The sequence below is a fragment of the Neopsephotus bourkii genome, unplaced genomic scaffold (assembly GCF_033783945.1).
Source record: "Neopsephotus bourkii isolate Nb327-2 ecotype Australia unplaced genomic scaffold, CSIRO-AGI_Nbou_v1 NB_821, whole genome shotgun sequence".
Lineage (NCBI taxonomy): Eukaryota > Metazoa > Chordata > Aves > Psittaciformes > Psittacidae > Neopsephotus > Neopsephotus bourkii.
Window position 1 is genome coordinate 409,386 of NW_026901317.1, and position 19,192 is coordinate 428,577.

Sequence of the window (19,192 nt, forward strand, 5' to 3'; positions counted from 1 at the left end):
CAAAAAATCAGAGGGTAAAAAAAAATCATTTTAATAACCATCCTAAACCAGTCTGATAATCAACCTAAACCAAGCTAAAAAAAAAAAAATATGCTGGATTCTTGAAATAGGGATTTTTTTTTTTCCTTCTCCTTATACTTTTACCCCTTTGGTTAGAACTAACTCAGCAGATCATCATGCAAGAGGTTTCACTGATCTTGCTAACAAAGATGACATGCAAATGTTTGGTTTTTTTTCTTGAAACAAGTTATCCTCTTTACAAATCACAGGCACATCTCCCTGTGCCAAGTCATATTCCCATCTACTTTTTCTTACTATAATTTTCCACGGATGATGTATCATTGTAGCCACTGAGTGGGAAATCCTAATTCCATTAAAGTCCTCATTCACAAATAGCCATTTCAGGTGTATTTCAGGATCATTATGGATTAAAGAGTATGATTTTGAAATCTGTATTGTTTAAGGATTTCTCTTCAAGAATGCACTTTCTGAAGGTAACTTATGCCATTTAATTTTTTTTTCCAAAAATGGTATGGATAATATATTTTTTCTACTGAAGATGCAAAACTGAAGGGATTTAAATTAACTGATTTTAGGGTAGACCATTATAAAAGTCCTTCCTTAACAGTTACTAAGCGCAGGTAGAAAACATGGAAGCAGCAGTACTGCCAGCCTCAGAAATGGCAGCATCAGAATGCAAGCATAAACAAACTGCAGAGGTATTTCTGTCAGCCATTTCTTTCAATTCCAAGCAATTCCTGCTCATTTTCTCATTTGTGGATGCTGCCTCTTTGTGGCAGAATGCCATGTAAAATGTACCTTTCACATTAAGGACCTAATCCCACATTTGTACTGACACCTACGCAAAATCCTGTTTATGAGCTTTGAGTCACACAGAAAAAATACATATACACATGAACAGACATACAGTTTCCAGGACCCTCTCATTCAGTCATTAGAGTTAGCCTTTCTCTTAGTGAATGACAAAGCTAGCGAGGCTGAAAATGTTCCTACTTCTATCCATTTAACAACATTCTTCTACTGGGTTTAAATGGAAGGAGAACCACGACACTAGTTTCAGCAACAGCTATACGGTGGAAAGTCCAAATTAGGGTTTCAAAACCACACCTCAGCAACACTCACATCTTGCTAGTGCCAATGTAAGTCTCCAGGAGATACAGAGCAGTGCATAGAACAACCATATGCTGTAATTCTGTGACAAAAGAACACACTTCATATGTGCATTTCAAACTGAAGTAACACTCCACTTACTAAACTGTCCAAGCTAAATACAATCATACTTTTTTTTTTTTTTTTGCTTTACTTTTGCTTTTGCTCAGTGTGGGTGGCATAGAGAGAAGAACACATGCCAGCAAAAGATTTATCTTCAATTCCAACAGACCAGTTATATAGCTTTGTTTTTGTAGAAAGTGTGACAGATTGTACATGGATAGGGAAAGCAGAACAGAACAGAGTCCTTTTGCAATAAAAAATGTACTAGCGAGCAACTCTGCAAATAATACCAAACATGATTAATTTCTTCTAATGAAGAAAGACAAAGCCACATGTGAAGTATCACTCATCCTGATCCATATCTCAAAGAACACTTCAGTAAGGAAACAAAATGTAAGTATAAAAGTATCTTATTCAATATGTTGGTGAAACACATATCCCTGTGTTGCTCTCTGACCCATCTACTGTATGCTGGTAAAATTACCGTATGTCATGTTTTGAAAATAGAGAACACATTATGCCTTTGCCTGAAAATGTTACAACTTTCTGATGAGACATATTACTAGTAAAGAGAATCCAACGTACAAACAGTCGATTTTGGCAAGAAATTTTAAACTTAGGATACTCATTGTTTCATGATCTTACATTTGAAATATTTATCAAGTGTTTATTCAGAAACCATTAAAAATCACATGTGCTGGGATACATATGAGACATCAGTTGTCCCATGTTACAGTGATGCTGTGTTTATGAATATCCTTGCCATTGCCTGCTGCCCAAAGGGGTGAAGTATAATGTGTACAGTCCATCATTTGGTCTTTCAGGATGCCAGTAAACACATGGATCTGTACAAGTGCAATTATACTTGACTAAGCAATCAGAAACTGGCTACAACAGTTATAAAATCATTATATTTTGGTTAACTAATAAAAAAGAAAAAAAAAGTAATCAAGAACTGAATAATCAAAAATTAAACACACTTTTTTCCTGCTAAAATGAATGCCTTCTACATGTCCCTTACTATCTTGCCCAACCAGATGCCTGAGCATGAGGTTGTTAAAAGGTACGTTTTTAAATAAACGTATTATTTTTTTCTATTGTGATCAGATAATATGTCTTGGATTGTCTGTTACGATTCGGTCATAATTAGCATTATTTGTAATGATTTAAAAGGTCCTTCTGACACGGTATCAGCTTTGGGAAAAAAAAGCTCTCAATGTAGTGCAACACTTTAAAGCAATACACAGACTCCGGACACCATCCTGAAAAAAAGAGGAAACACTTAAACGTCCCAGTAGTTTTACTTGTAAGAATAGCTCTCCATCTTCTATCCTTATCTTTTGGGCATGTGACTAACTTTGCTCAATGAGTGAGTCTACAAGCCTACACCCATTGGTAGAGTTTTTCATGTGTTTAAGTGATTGCAGGATGAAGGCCTAAACTTGGGCTTCTTTTACAAGTAGACATACTCAAATGAGTAAGAATTTGCAGGATTAGGCCCTAAAATAGTGAAGAGAAATGCTAATGTGCATATAAAAATAGGTGCTACAATAAAATATTTTTTATATTTCATCAATAAGTTATTTTCACTAACCAGTTATGGATCATATATCTTTGCACTTTAATGATTTGTCCACATCTACAGTGATCCTTTTAAAGATCATAATATATTTTTTTTTAATTCAAAAGTCCAGAAAGTATACAAACACATCCTTAAAAAAAGGAAACCTTGTATTAAAGTTGGGGTGTGCTAATCTCTCCATAAAAGCCGTTTAGACTCACCCATGGATAAAAGGGGAAAATGTGCGCTGCACTCTTCAACCAGAAAGAAAACAAAATTAAACAATGTCTGTACAAAAACCTAAAGTGACCATGACTTTTTTACCTGTAACCTGAATATGACCTGACAAGACCCTCTTGCCACCTTCCCCCAAGCATGCATGGATACACACACAATGGCGGTGCTGTGCCCAACGTACACATTAGGTGGTTTCCTACTTCCAAACACATTAAAAACTGGGAAAAAAAAAAAAGAAAAGGGGGGGGGGGAACAACAACTGAAAATAAAGTAAACAGCACACCCTTTCATATTCATTCCCCAAAGCTGAAAAATCCTGTGCCAAGGCACTTCACCCTACAATAAAATGAATTAGAGGAGGGAAACAGGAGGTGGGCGAGGTGGGGGGAGGTCAGCATTTACGTTTCTTTGTTTTGCGTGTGGTTGTTAAATACAAATACTCTAGAGAAGGAGCTGCTGTGGCTGGCGGGAGGACCGGGGGGCAGAAGGGGGAGGGGGGCTGTTTCTCAGAACTGGCTGAATGTGGTCTGTTTTTCCAGCACTTCGAGGTAGTCCGGCTCTGCATTTAGTTTTGCTTTTAGCTCCAGGTACTCGTTCCTGTTGGGCTCTACATAGACAGTACTCGGGGGGGCGTAGAGCACCGTCTCCCGGAGCCTGCTGTCCCCCGGCCCCGGGTGCAAGTACTGAGGGGCACGCCTAAGGTCATAGTTGGGGGAGTAGGGGTATGCAGCGGGGAGTTTGGGGTAGTCGGGGAGGGTGGAGCCGGCTGTCCCTAGCGTGGAGGAGGAAGAGTGTTTGTCGGGCTCCAAAATGCCCCTGTAAAAGCGGTCGGCGTCTTGTACCGGGGACAGCAGCTCCTCCCGCGGCTCGATAGTGCTCACGCTGTATGCGGGGCTGCGTACCGGCGCATCCTCCCCGCCAGGCGCCGCCGGCGGCGGGGGGGCTGGGGGAGACGGGGCACCCCCGCCGGGCTGCAGAGGGTGGCTGCTGTAGGTGACCTTGAGCTCGTGGAGGTCTTTGTAATCCTCGCCCGAGTTGCCCTCCCGGGAGCGGTAGATGGGGTTTTTGCACATATGGCCCAGGGGATGCGGAATGTACTCGTAGACGTGCCCAGCGGGGGTTTTCACTTTGGGCAGCGCCGCGCCCCCCCCGCCCCCTCCGCCGCCGCGGTGGGACGGGTGCTGCTGGAGGTGGGGATGGTGGTGGTGCTGGTGGCCGCCGCTGTAGACGCTGTACTGCATGTTGAACGAGCTCACGTCGGAGTTGTTGGCGCTGGCGTGGTCCCCCTGGCCCTTCTTGCGCCGTTTCATCACCAGGACGAAGAGCCCCGCTGCCACGAAGACGGACATGATAAAGACCAGCAGCAGACTGAGGATCAGCACGGAGAGCGGCACCGAGGAGCTGCTGCCACCAGCACCGCCCGCGGGCGCGGAGCCACCCGCCGCCGCCGTGCCGTTGAGACGCACAGTGGAGGAGGACGGGGTGGTCCTGGCCGGCAGCTGGCCCGGGGAGGGCGTCGGGGTGGAGACGACAATGTCGGAGTAGTCGGGGCAGAGCAGCTCAGCCCGGACAGCCCGCATGTCGCTCTGGGCAAACTTCTTCGGGGACTCGCAGATGACCTGGTCCACCAGGACACCGGTGTTGAGCTGCTCCAGCCACAGCTTCATGCCCACCACGTCGCAGGTGCAGTCCCAGGGGTTCTCGTGCAGGTCTATCTGCAGCAGGGATTTCAGCTGGTCCAACACCCCGCTCACAGGCAGGTAGGAGAAGTGGTTGCTCCGCAGGCTCAGCCTGTAGAGAGACAGACCAGAAAAAATGTTCCCTGGCAAAGACCTCAGCAGGTTGTTGTTCAAAAACAAGAGCTGAAGGTTGGGGACAGATTGGAAGGTGCCCGCCTCTATCTCCCGGATGACGTTGTACTGCAGGAAGAGGTACTGCAGGCTTTGCAGCCCATAGAACAGCTCTGGGCTCAGACGCTCAATCCGGTTCCCATTCAGATACAGCCTTCGCAAATTAGTTAAATCCCCAAAAGCCCGGTCCTGAATGACCGAGATACGATTATTGCCCAGATGCAGCAAATCCAGCCCAGTGGCATCCACAAAATCTGCCCTGCGTACCAGCGCAATGTAGTTTTCTGTCAAATACATCTTCTTAGGATTATAGGGTTTGGGCTGCAGTTCAGAAATGCTCTCTATCTTTCTCTCCTGACAATTGACATTGAGGCCCAGGTCAGAAATCTGCAAGTTGCAAGTGCAGGCGGTGGGGCACTCCAAAGGCACCGGGGATTTGGTCTGGTAGGCAATGCTGGGGCCATAGTTGCTGTATCCCAGGTCTTTTGAGGGCAGGCGTGAGGTGGGGCGCACCCTCGTCTTGTTGGGTTGGCGGGTGCCTTTGGGGGGCTTCAAGGGGGATTTGTAAACAGCTGAAGAAGAAGTGGCCACAGAGTTGACCGAGGCCGGGGTAGTGTGGAAATACCCTGTAGTGCTCAATGGTGTCTGCGGTCGCATTTCATAATCTGAGATGAGCCTCCTGGGGCAAAGCTCCTGCTTGGAAACTTCATCCAAGTCTCGACCATGTAAGCGGAAAGGGGTCTCACAAACCACATCTCCCACCAGAGCAGAGTAGGAGATACTGTCCAGCCAATCCTTTAGAGCAATCAACTCGCAAGAGCAATTCCAGGGGTTTTCCTCCAGCTGCAGCTCCACCACTTTATCCATGTGCTGCAAAAGGCCCACATAGGGCAGCAGCTTCAGCCGGTTACCCCTCAGGTCCAGGTGAGTTAAGGGCACAAAACGGAAAAGGTTGTTGGGCAAACTGGAGAGGAGGTTATCATTGAGAATCAGCACCTGCAGCAAATGCAGTTTGCTGAAGGCATTGGGTTCAATGACACTAATGTAATTGTAATCGACCTGTAGGTATTCCAAACTCTCTAGTCCAAGGAAAGTGTCATCCCGTAAAAGTTCCAGCTTGTTGTTGTTCAGGTGCAGCCTCCTTAAGCCTCTCAGACCATGAAAGGCTCCAGTTTCGATGTCTTGTATGTCATTGCTCCCGAGATGCAAAATTGAAGCCCCTGTGTAATTGACAAACTGGTTCGGGTACAGCCTGTTCAAAAGGTTCCCGGACAACAAGAGGTGGTAGACAGGGAACCTTGGTGGACTGATCTCAAAAAGGCTGATGATCCCTCGGTTTTCACAGCTCACTGTTAAGATGCTGTCCTTCTCCTCACAAGGACACGCATTATCACAGATTTCCCCATAATATTCGATGGTTTCTGCCCATGAAAGGACTAGCGATGTTAAAGCAAACACGATCGTCTGCAGCATCCAGATATGCATTTTTTTTTGTTGAGGTCCTGTTCTAAAGTTACTGTAGAGCAGCAAGCACACATTTTATTTCCTGTAAGGATAAGGAGAAAGAAAGAAAGCAGCATAATAGCACAGCCCCATAAAATTTAAAATGGACACAAAGTTTATGTATATCTTCAGTGGGGTAGAGAATGGAGAATTGTTAACCAAAGGAAAAAAAAACCCAAACAACTGTCACTTCTAATTCCCACACTTTAAAAAACTGGATGACATTCATTGATTAAAAGGTTGATGGGCAACTCCTACCCAGTCAAATGCCTGCGGTGTTTAAAAAGGTAAGGTCACAGCAGGAATTGTCCTGGTTCTGTTCATGTGGGGTGCATTTCAATGCTTCCTTGGATTTCTTTTTCATGACCAGCCCCATAAATATACATAAAATGGCTGTCAGATCAGTTTCACAGTTCTAATTTAAGAGAATAAGAAGCACCATTTTACGAGGTTTCCCACCTCCCCTGTTACCCGACTCCCCCTTCCCTTCAGAACCTCTCTGGTGAACAGCGCACCGAGGTCTTCCCCTCCTTCCACCTCGGTTTTTAACTGGTGGTGGAAATGCCATGGTAAAAATCCAGAGAAAAACACTCAGTGCTGAAAACGGCAGCTTAATTCAACAGAAAGCACACTGACACATTCCCCACATCACACATTCCTTAAAACTCTTCTATGCCTTCCCCCCCCCCACCTCTACATTTACAAAGCACACACCCACCCACACAGACATGCACACGCACACACACACACACACACACACGCACCCCCAGATGACTTTTGTGGAGGAATGCTTCAGTAATGAGATTAAATACGTTAACCTCCTACTTCAGTGCACTTAACAGTTCACTTAGCCAAGAGAAATTCTGTATCTTTTACACAAGCAAATAATTTTAATTGATTTTATGACACATACCACCCCCGTGAGTTATGCACAATAAAACAGAGCTGACCACCAAGCAGAGGTCTTCGGTTCTTATACACACATACATGCACACACAAAGACACACAGACTTAAAGGAAATGTTTTAACCACTCACCCAAAATTTGTGAGAAATGTAAAACACGCGGATCATCTTCATAGTCTCAGCCATATCTGACATAGCGCTTATTCCCAACGTTCTGCAAAACTAGCCTGGTAGAAGTGGAGAGATCTAAATAGGTCTCATGGAAATGTCTCATCGCCAACACTCCAAGCATCAGAGTTACTGATTATAAGCAGCGATGACTGTCAGTACTCTTCATCCTTTAGGGGAGAAGACACCCAGACTGATTAAATGCCAAGGAGGGGTGGAAGGGAAACCTTAACATTGACCTACGTCAGTAATTTAATACCCAAATTTCACCTAGCTGCAAGCAAATACCATTTCCGTTCCTTCTTTCAGTCTTTCTGACTCCTTGTGGCTTTCTTCTACTTCTACTAGCCTAAAAGCAGTATGACTAGGGAAAATAAAAGCACTGTATGTTTCAGTAGGGGAAGACTAATAAACCATCCAGGCTTAAATGCTGGGATACTGGAGCAAGCTTGTATTTTCTACTGTCCACCTCAGAGCTCCAATCCTCATGACACAAATCTGCTTTGGAGGAATGCATCCAAAAACCCGGTAAGTCTCAGTACTGCAAGACATCTCCTGTGGCATCAGGTTCAAGGCTGCAAATCTAGCACTTGCAGCAAAGGCAGTCATGCAGCAAGAAATCGGAAGTCTCTGTGAATCTCTGATTCTGACCAGACGTCAAATGGATCGGAACTACTCGAAGCAAAAGGCTTCACTGCATGAAGGCAGCAGAAATATCACTCAAAGGCATGTATCTAGCATATTCTTTCTCAGCTTGATCAGATCCATTCATCCATTAACCAACAGTTCTTCGGAGGAAAAAAAAAGCCTTTGAAAACCTGCCTGGTCAGTGTTCAACTCCCAGGCATTTTACAACTTTAATTCAGTTATGGTTAGTAAAAAAGGCAAATACAGTATTCCCTCCGTCCTCCTTTCTCCCTTCCCCTGAAAAAAAAGGGGGGTGGGGGAGGTAAAGAAAATAAAGTTGTAGCTGGCTGTATGCGAGGTTGCAATCCCGCCCTGGAAACCCTCTGTGATGACTGCGTGCTGCTGTTCGCCAGCTCCCTACAGAGGTTCGGATTGGGGGGGGGAAGGGAAGATGCGGGGTGACGGGGAGGGGAGAAAAGGGAAGGGGTTGCTTGCATCGGGATTTTTCTTGTGTGTGGGTTGTTGGGGTTTTTTTTCCCCCACTAGAGTTCAACCCTTCGATTACCGCACTGCATATTCGGCTCGAAGCAGCTTTCAGTACAAACGACAGCGACAGCAGAAGCCCCAGCCGGACACCGCCATCCCACCGAGCAGCACCCAGAGTTGGGAGAAACGGCTTGGGGAGGGGGGGGGACAGGGACGGGGATGGGGGAGGGTTTGGGGGTGGAAAGCAACAGCGAAGGAAGACCTGGCGGGGAAGGGGCGGGGGGGGGGGGGGGAAGGAAGGAAGAGAAGCGGAGAAAGAGAGCGCGAGAAAAGTGAGCCTCGGTACTTACTTCGCCCGAAATCCCCAGGGCCTAAGCATGGTGGCAGCCCATAAAGATGCCTCCCCGCTGCGCGGGCGCTGCGCGAAGCCGCCGGGGCGGCGGCGGGTATATGGCAGCAACCGGGAGCGCGGTGCGGAGCGCGCAAACACCCCCCGCACGCGGGCGGCGCTGAGACACCAGCGCTCGCACAGGGGCGCACACACACACACACACACACACACACACACACACACGCACACGCACACGCACACGCACACGCACTCGCACACACGCGCGGGAGCGCGCACAAGCTCGCGATCTCACACACGCGCGGGAGCGCGCCCGCCTGCATGGGCAGCCGCGGGGGGCGTGCGCCCCCACCCGCACTCCCGCACGCTCCCGCACGGCGGGGGGGGAAGGGGGGGGAAGGGGGGAGGAGACCGCCCAGCGAAGCGTCGCGATCAAACCGCAGCCGCTGAGCGCAGCGGGAAGGGGGGGGGAGAGAGAGCAGTGGGAGGGGAGCGAGGGCGGGGCGGCGGCGTTTTGGGGGGGCTGAGCGGGGCGGGGGGTGCTGGAAAGAGAGGGGCGGGAGGAGGAACGGAGTGTGGGGGAGCCGCGGGGGCAGGGCCGCTGTTCGGGGCGGTGAGGTGGGTGTCCGCCGCTAGCAGCGGGGCGGGCAGCCGGCTCCGCTCGGCGCCGCGCATCGGTACGCGCGGTCACGGACACGCCAGGCACACACATGCCGATACTGTCGCTGCACCCCCCGTGATTCGCTCGCACTTTGCCCGGCACGGGCCAACTTTTCCCGGACGTCGGCCCCTTTTCCCCCCGCAGCCCTACCCCGGGCTGTATTCCCGGGTCCCGGTAGCCCGAGATAGGGAGCAGGCGGCAGCGCCGCCTGCCCCGTGCTCGCCCTGCAGCGCTCGCTGGCTGTGGCTGAGCGGCACGGAGCGCCTGGCAGGAGCCAGCTCTGCTGAGCGTGCAGGAGCATCGGCTGCATCCGCGAAAACCGTGGTGAATTTCGTGGTGAAGGGAAACGGCGGGTTTCGCTGCACGCATCCCGAGAAAGCGGGATTGCAGCTGTGCGTCGGGCTCGTTTTGCTTGTCCTTCCCCCTCTGCCCACTCTAGCCACGGGCCATAGGGGGGGCGTGGTGGCGACTCTGCCGACGTCCCCCGTTCCCCTCCCCGGGGAGGCCTCGGGCTGCCGCCGCGGGGCGCTGAGAGGTGGTGCTATGCCTCCCGGTGCCGCCAGGTGGCAGCGCAGGGCGGCGGGTGAGACGCGAGGGGGAGAGCGGGGCGGCTCCGCGTGAGCGGACAGGCCAGCATCGCGGGGTGCGGCTTTCCCGAGAGCGTCGAAGACCGAGAGCGACGAAGTAGGCGACGCTCTACTGGCTGCGGTGTCTTCGTTGGTTTATGGGAGAACTGCCGTTATTCTGGTGGTGTGCAGAACACGGAGGTTTTTCTGTGCGAAGCTGGCTGTAGCAGCAGTGATGTGTAATGTGTTTTACGTTTAGCTTTAGGTGTTCAGTTTCCTCTCATCTTCAAAAGTAGAAAAGGTAATTTAATTGCATACACTCAGAGATGCGTATATGCTCATATTTGTGTATTCATTATTGTTCTGTGCTGCATACGTTTTAGTACGTAAATCAAATAGATGCTATGCATGCTGTAACACATAATGTACTTCTCATGTGAACAGTGCATGGAATCTCGCTTTAACTCGAAGATAATGCTAGAGGTAGTTGTGCCTTCATGGTTTTTCGAGTGCATGTCTAAGCACTGAAGAGGGAAGAACACTGCATACAGCTTGAATTCACAGCTGTATCTTCAGCAGAGCTCTTAACTCCTATCTTAAACATCCCAACATGTTAAACCCAGGGATGAGTGTTAAAATCAGCTTTTTCTTGATGTTCAGCCTTCTCCAAAAGATGTATTCTTCTGTTTGCAAACATAATAGGAGTGTGACTCAAGTCCTCCTTCCCTAGGCCTCAAATAAGCAAAATCTGCTGTTTGGATGGACAACAACATTCTTACATAAACCAGTTATATTTCTGACCTTGTAGAAGCTTTTGGAAAGCATCTCAATTGGAGAAAGTACTTATGTTATTAAAGAATCTCTGATATTCCTGTTCTGATGCAAAACAAATTGATTCAGTGGAAGGTTTTGAATGGCTTTAGACTGAGTTCGAAGATACTACTTTTAGTCAGGAAAAGAGTAGTAAACCACACTAGGCATTGTCCCCTGTCCCCCAACTTTAAAGCTTTTCTGATAATCCACATGAAATTTATTATGGTAATGGAATAAACATAATTCACAGGTAGTAAATAGGGATGATTTATGGGAGTTTCTTACGACTTTGATATTTTTGAAAAACATTATTGTTTTGAACTAGTAATTCTGTATTTTGAATACATGGGATTTTATGCATATATGCTTCCGGTTTTCAGGCCTGTCATAGCATCTGTCTGTGTTTCCATGCAATTTTTCTTCCTGACATGCAAAATTAGACACACATAAATACTTTTTTATTCATAAGAGAGAAAAATATTTTAAGTAACATTGGCAGCTAGGCTGAGCTTAACTCTTTCAATGAAACTGTTCTGGAGAAGTTGACATTTCATAAACCTGAAATCGGGTTAAAAACTATCGTGGAAAGGTCAGTATTGTACACATGTTTCAGTTTAATTATTCTGGTCCTGTGCTAATGAGATATTTGAAAGTATAATGAATAGAAATCCAATTTAATAAAATCTTATTTCTAAGTTGTTAGACTGCTAGATGGTTCTAGTAGCACACACAAGGCTTAAATAGTAATTAGTGTAGAACTATCATGCTGTTGTTCCGTTCATTCTTATTCTGATTAACATTATATTTTTAGTAAAATACCTTTTAAGTTCTGTGGAGTTTTGCAGAATATGTATTTGTGTATGTGTGACCGGCATGAAAGGACACAGCGCTGTATTTGAATGGAGTCTATGTAGTCTGAAAGTATTTCTTACATTGGAAAGTTAGATCTGAATATTTGAACTAGAGCTGTCATTATAAACCTGAGCACATGAGCATCAAACAGTAGATGTCACTGAATTTATGAGAAATAAGAGTTATTTATTACTATACTGCGTTGCCTTTTGGTAATTTCTTTCTCATATGCCTTTCATTAAACCAGGAGTTCCTAAAAACCTTTAAACTGAAAAAGGAAGAAACCTGGAAGTAACTCATACAATCCTCATACGGAATACAAATAGAGCATGTGAATGAGGATGTAACAACAGAAAGGAGAGCTAAACAAAAGAATATGATGAATACATGGATTATTTCTACAACAACTTGTAACTGTACAGGTTTAGCCCGTTTGTATAGTACTTCAATCAGTAAGAGTAGCATAAGCAGTTGATATAGTGTGTGGAACCAGACATTATGGGAAAACAGGAACACAGAGGTACCAAAGTAATAAATGCATTGGAACCAGAAAGGTGGTAAAATAATTTCATGTTAATGCACTAAAAACTGTTATGGAGTAAAGACTGTTGATCAATAGTGCGATAAAGATGTTAATTTTTAGGGTGAAGATGAGATAGTGTCTGCTAGAATGAAAATTATTCGGCAAAGGGTAGGAAAACAGCTTCATGGGGATGCAATTTATTATGAATCTGATGGTACAAATTTAATTGTATAATAATGCCTACAAATACAGGAAAAAAGGGTAACAAGATCATATGATTATGCAGATTTGTGTGATTTATCATAAGCAAGTATCAGAAAAAAAACAACCAATGATGTTGAGGATAATATGAGTTTGAACACGATAGACGATAGCTTCTTCTATGGAACAGACACTGAGCAAGTGAGAGGCAAGGATAACTTAGAATTTATTTTAGCTAATGATAGGATCTGCGGAAAAAAAAAAGATGTCAGAACATTATCTTTAATCTGGTGGTTTTGAGCTTTTCCACTTCATGTGAAGTTGCAAGACAGAAGAATGTGGAGGATCTGTAACTGCAGTCCAGTGTTAAAGAAAGGCAAACTGAGAAACAAAATTTTAGTGAGATAGTCTTGAGGAGGATCACGAGAATTATTTTTCAGGTAAGGCATGATATTACTTTTTGCAGAAAAAAAAGAAAAAACAAACAAAAAACCCCATCAAAGATTACTGAAAATTTACACTGGGGGAGAAAAAAACCCATCCTAACCCAAGAAAAAAAACAGCAAAACACTTTGAAGCAACAGGGATGAAAAAGAATTCCCAGAAGGTAAAAATCTTAAGCAAGTTAATAAGGGCAAACACAAAACCTATAAAGAATGAAAGAAAGATATTGATTCGCAAGGAGAAATCTGCATCAATAATAGGAAGGTATAAAACCAAACTGAGAATGAAGAGAAATCTTACTAACCAAAACTTGCACGGAAAATTGAAACAGTAAAAAACTTCAAAAGCCATGCAAATAAAATGAGAACTGAAAAAGTGGGGTGGATGTTAAAGGATTCAGTGGGTATTAAGAATAAAGTAGGCCTGGACTAAATAATTACTGGAAAAGTTACCTCTGTTTCTGGCAAGACTGTGTATATAAATTTTTATGTATAATGGAAGTAGGAATAGGGCAAGAGAAATCATATCATCAGCTTATCTGGTACTGTGTGATGCAAGCATTTGGTCCAGAAAATTTCTGTCTTGGAGTGCTGAAAGGATCGACAGATGAACTGCAAGTCCAGAAGCAAGTCCAAAATTTCTGATAAGCATAGGCAAGGGGACAGTAGGTAATATGAGGGGACATACTTGAATGGGTAGAAGTCTTTAGTGGAGTTTCTTGATGACCAGTTTTGAGCTCAGTGCTTCATAATACACTTATCACTGGTTTCAGGGTATAAGGCAAGCAGATCTGAGTAGAGTTTGTAGACCATACAAAACTAGAGGTGTCTCTGAGAACCAGGTAATCAGACAAGAAAGGTTGGTGTAAAAGACATCGAAGAAACATGGTGGGATGGCTCCTATGACTGGAGTTTTGGAATGGAATGTTACAGACTCTTTAGAAAAGACAGGCCTGGCAGGTACGGAGAGGGAGTTGCCCTTTATGTTAGGGATAGGCTGGAGAGCATGGAACGCTGTCTGGGGACAGGTGAGCAGTCAATACAGAGTTTGGGGGTCAGGGTTCAAGGGAAAAAAGCGATGGGAGACATTACTGTGGGGATCTTTTACAGACTGCCTGATCAAGGAGAATCTGCGGATGAAGCACTCTATAGGCAGATAGGAAAAGCCTCATGCTCACAGGCCCTTGTTCTCATGGGTGACTTCAACCACCCTGACATCTGTTGGAATGACGGCACAACCCGGCACAAGCAATCCAGGAGGTTCCTCGACTGTGTGGAGGACAACTTCCTCCTGCAAATAATAGAGGAGGCAACAAGGAGAGGTGCCATGCTTGACCTCGTGCTCACCAACAGGGAAGGGCTCGTTGGAAATGTGATACTTCAGGGCAGCCTTGGATCACGAGATGGTCGAGTTCGAGATCCTCAGGACAGTGAGAAGAGCATGCAGGAAGTTCCCTGCCCTGGACTTCAAAAAAGCAGACTTTGGCCTCTGCAGGAACCTGCTTAGTAAGATTCCATGGGCTATAACCCTAGAGGGCAGGGGGCCCCAAGACTCTTGGTTGATATTCAAGGATCACCTGCTACAAGCTCAAGCCAAATACAAGAGAAGGAAGTGGAGCAGGAGGGCCAGGAGACCTCCTTGCATGGATAAGGAGCTGCTGAGCAAAATTAAAATGAAAAAAGAGCCTTATAGAAAGTGGAAGCAAGGGCAGGCAGCCTGAGAAGAGTACAAGGATGTTGTCCAGGAAGCTAGGGACCAGGTTAGGAAAGCTAAGGCCCACTTAGAATTAAACTTGGCTAGGGATATTAAGGATAACAGGAAGGGATTCTGCAAGTACATAGCAAATAAAAAACAGACTAGGGACATTGTAGGCCCCCTCAGGAAGCTCTCGGGTGAACTAGCTACCCAGGATTTGGAAAAGTCTGAGATTCTGAATGACTTCTTTACCTCGGTCTTCACTGGCAAAGGCTCTGACCACACCACCCAAGTCTTGGAAGGCAGATGCAGGGACTCTGAGAATGAAGACCTTGTGCCCACTGTAGGAGAGAAACTGGTTCGAGACCATCTTAAAAATCTGAACATGCACAAGTCCATGGGTCCTGATGAAATCCATCCGCGGGTCCTGAAGGAGCTGGCAAATGAAGTCGCTAAGCCGCTGGCCATCGTATTAGAAAAATCAAGGCAGTCAGGGTAAGTTCCAATGACTGGAAAAAGGGAAATATAAACCCCATTTTCAAGAAGGGGAAAATGGATGACCCGGGCAATTACAGACCAGTCAGTCTCACCTCTGTGCCTAGCAAAAGCTTGGAGCAGATTCTCCTGGAAGGCATGCTAAGGCACATGAAAATCAACAAGGTGCTTGGTGACAGCCAGCATGGCTTCACTAAGGGGAAATCCTGCCTGACCAATTTGGTGGCCTTCTATGATGGGGCTACAGAACTGATGGACAGCGGTAGAACAGTTGATGTCATCTACCTGGTCTTGTGCAAAGCGTTCAACACTGTCACACACACCATCCTTGTCTCTAAATTGGAGAGACATCAGTTTGATAGGTGGACCACTTAGTGGATAAAGAACTGGCTGGATGGCCGCACACAAAGAGTTGTGGTCAATGGCTCAGTGTCGAGTTGGAGACCAGTAATGAGTGGTGTCCCTCAGGGATCAGTGTTGGGACTGGTCTTATTCAACATCTTTGTTGGTGACATGGACAGTGGGATTGAGTGCTCCCTCAGCAAGTTTGCCAATGACACCAAGCTGTGTGGTTCGGTTGATACGCTGGAGAGAAGGAATGCCATCCAGAGGGACCTAGACACGCTTGTGTGGTGGGCTGATGCCAACCTCATGAAGTTTAACCATGTCAAGTGCAAGGTCCTACACCTGGGTTGAAGCAATCCCAGGCACAGCTACAGGTTGGGCAGAGAAGAGATTCAGAGCAGCCCTGTGGAGGAGGATTTGGAGGTGTTGGTCAATGAGAAAATGAACATGAGCTGGCAGTGTGCTCTTGCAGCCCAGAAAGCCAACTGTATCCTGGCCTGCATCAAAAGGAGTGTGACCAGCAGGTCGAAGGACGTGATCCTGCCCCTTTACTCTGCTCTCGTGAGACCTCACTTGGTATATTGTGTGCAGTTCTGGTGTCCTCAACATAAAAAGGACATGGAACTGTTGGAACAAGTCCAGAGGAGGGCCACGAGAATGATCAGGGGACTGGAGCACCTCCCATATGAAGAGAGGCTGAGAAAGTTGGGACTGTTCGGCCTGGAGAAGTCTGTGTGGAGACCTCATAGCAGCCTTCCAGTATCTGAAGGGGGCCTATAGGGATGCTGGGGAGGAACTCTTCATTAGGGACTGTAGTGACAGGACAAGGGGTAGTGGGTTAAACCTTAAAGAAGGGAAGTTTAGATTGGATATAAGGAGGAAATTCTTTTCTGTTAGGGTGGTGAGACCCTGGAATGGGTTGCCCAGGGAGGTTGTGAATGCTCCATCGCTGACAGTGTTCAAGGCCAGGTTGGACGAGGCCTTGGGTGATATGGTTTAGTGCGAGGTGTCCCTGCTGATGGCAGGGGGGTTGGAACTTGATGATCTTAAGGTCCTTTCCAACCCTAACTATTCTATGAGTCTATGATTCTATACTCACATGTATATATACATGTGTGTATATATATATATACATACACATACGTATTGGTGTCTGTATTTATGTTGAGATAACATATATATGTAAATATATATACACTGTATAAACATTTACAAATTTATTGTTAATGTCAAGATTTTACCATGACAATGTTTGTTTATAATAGTAATTAATTTGTATCTATTTATTGTTTTATTTGGCCTGGACTGAAAGGAATAGTGTGAAATTGAATAACACAATCTACAGATTCACGAGTGAAAAATTTCCCTGTAAACTGGGAAGCTCTAGTTTTGTCTAAAGTTCTTAAAATCTGAACGTAGTGTTCAATCAGAAAGTGACTGTATGTTGCCATTACAAATGAAGTACTGCTGTAAAGGGAAAAGAGATATGTGATTCTACGATGTAGTAGGCAGGATTGTCCTAATAGTTGGGAAGGCATTAATACTATTGTAAAGGATGTCCTTTTTCATGGGTTCCTGTTGTATTATGCATGGTTTTAGTCACAGATTCAAAGAAGATCTTTAAATGAAATGTAAATATCAGAAAGAAACTAGAGTAATTAGGGCATGGAAAATGTGCCTACATACGAGACTTTTTTTGTTTTTTCTTTTAAAAAAGGCACACATAGCCAAATACATACTGAAATGGCATGTGATTTGTTACAAATGTGTTTTCAGTTAGATACTAAAAAACAGAAAACGTGAACTAAAGAGTGATGTTGGCATGCCATCAAATACTTATATATTGATTATATAGCCTTCAAATGTGAAGAAATTAATTGACTGAATTAAAAGTGAGAAACTAGGAAGGTCTTCCAGATAGGTATCAGGCCAATAAACCAACGCTGTTTTAAGGTAGAACTTGAAAAGCTTACAGAAAAAGTTATGTAATTGAATGGGACAGCTTCTGTTAGGAAAGTGACATTTGTGCTAAGTTGGGAAGGAAAGGGCTTTTTGAGGAAGATGGAATAAGGTTGTTCTACATTTACACTGTATCTGTTCTCTGCCTAAGGGCTTACTGCAGGCACTCAGGTCGGGAAGGATGTTTTCTCCCCTTATTGTATAATTTAGATCCTGAATTCTGTTCATTTCTTTCTTTCTTTTGTTCTCCTTTGTAAAGTGGGACATGTTTTAATTCATAGAACATTTTACAAACAATTGACAACATATTTCCCCTCCTATTGCAGGGTCCTCTATACTTAGACCATTGGCTTTGCCCTTGTTCCTCTTTTTCCTCAGGGAATATTAAAGGTCCGTCTTTCAGTTGTTACTGCAAAAGTATAGGTTCTGAGTCAGTCTGTAGCATGGTTTTTTGTTGGTTTGGTTTTTTTTTTTTTAACTGCATATCTAGTAATAGTATGGTAACCCACAACTGAGGGTATACTTAGTCCCTTCCAGCTGTATGTTCCTGTGCTTCCCATTATACTTCTTGTGAAAATCATATTCAACTCAGTTCCATTCTCCAAAAAATACTAGCTAATCTTCCAGCATTTTCAATAGGACATGACAAGGATTAAGTGACATATAGGAAAAAAATATCTCTAAACTTTCATAAACTGTTCCGCCATTATACATTAGATTAAAATTTTCATCTCTCTTATCTGCTTGCTACTTTTAGGATTATAAAATAAATATTTTATTATATCAGATATGTCTAATATTAGGTATCTATCCATAGTAACTGAAATGAAATGATTATGATTTCATGTGGATCTAAGCGCTTCATCTGGGATAGTATCTTAGTTTTTCTGATGGAAATTGTAGCACAGGAATTATACAGAGATTTATTCGTATTCGTACACACAGGGGTAACCCTAATGTGCAAATCTATTAGGTTATTCTTTTTGTTCTGCTTTGAATTTCTTACAGTAAGTAAAAGCAGTTTAACAGGAGAAACTCAGAGAATTACCAAGTGTTTTCTGTCTTAATGGTTTAATGATTACAACATTCAATATGAGGAGCTGGGTTAAAATTTTGACTCCAGATTAATTATTAGAAATTTGAATATGGTGAGTATACTATCCCTGAAACATAGAGACTGGCCTATCTTGTTCCTGTTCACTTTGGGTAAGTTAACTATCCCATGTATTTTTCTGAAGCAAAACTATCAAGAGAGGTCAGAAATGGAAAATCAGTGATTTTGTATAAATTAGACTTCCAAGTGACTCAATAGTAACAGTACTGATGTGAATCTTAATGTCTATGAAAACATTGCTGTCTAGTTAATTGTTATTGGCAATAAAATTTACAGTAAGGAATGTGGATCCTTAAGGCATATGAAGGTGCCCAGCAAGAACTTTGTCATCCTCAGTGTTTTCTGGATCTAGACACTGTAAATGATTGATAGGAGCATGTAAATATATATTTGTAAACTTAGCCTTATGTGACTATAAGTGGGTAGGGTTGCTCCACTTTATGTTCTATCATTTGAGTAATTTTGCCTGAGAAAAGTGAGTTGGGTTTACTTTTTTGAAAGTGGTATTTAAGGCAACCTATCTGTATGCGCAGTAATTTGTAACAAAAAAACGCCAAAGAAACCCAAAACAAAACCCCAAAACAAAAACCACAGCAAACAAGCAA

General features: G+C 44.5%; 2 protein-coding genes and 1 long non-coding RNA gene across 3 annotated transcripts in view; all 3 read right to left on the minus strand.

The window, feature by feature from the left end:
• Nucleotides 1-19,192, minus strand: part of LOC133213451 (T-cell activation Rho GTPase-activating protein-like) — a 651,891-nt gene that overhangs the window by 130,344 nt on the left and 502,355 nt on the right. The window lies entirely within an intron of this gene.
• Nucleotides 2,220-6,419, minus strand: SLITRK5 (SLIT and NTRK like family member 5). Its single transcript, XM_061355655.1, is given in 2 exon segments — nt 2,220-6,372; nt 6,375-6,419. Coding segments are annotated over 2 exon segments (2,880 nt in total). The 3' UTR covers nt 2,220-3,537.
• LOC133213445 (uncharacterized) lies at nt 7,421-9,274 on the minus strand. Its single transcript, XR_009725819.1, has 2 exons — nt 8,921-9,274; nt 7,421-7,627 (listed from the first exon to the last, which is right to left on the minus strand). It is a non-coding gene; the product is annotated as an uncharacterized LOC133213445 (long non-coding RNA).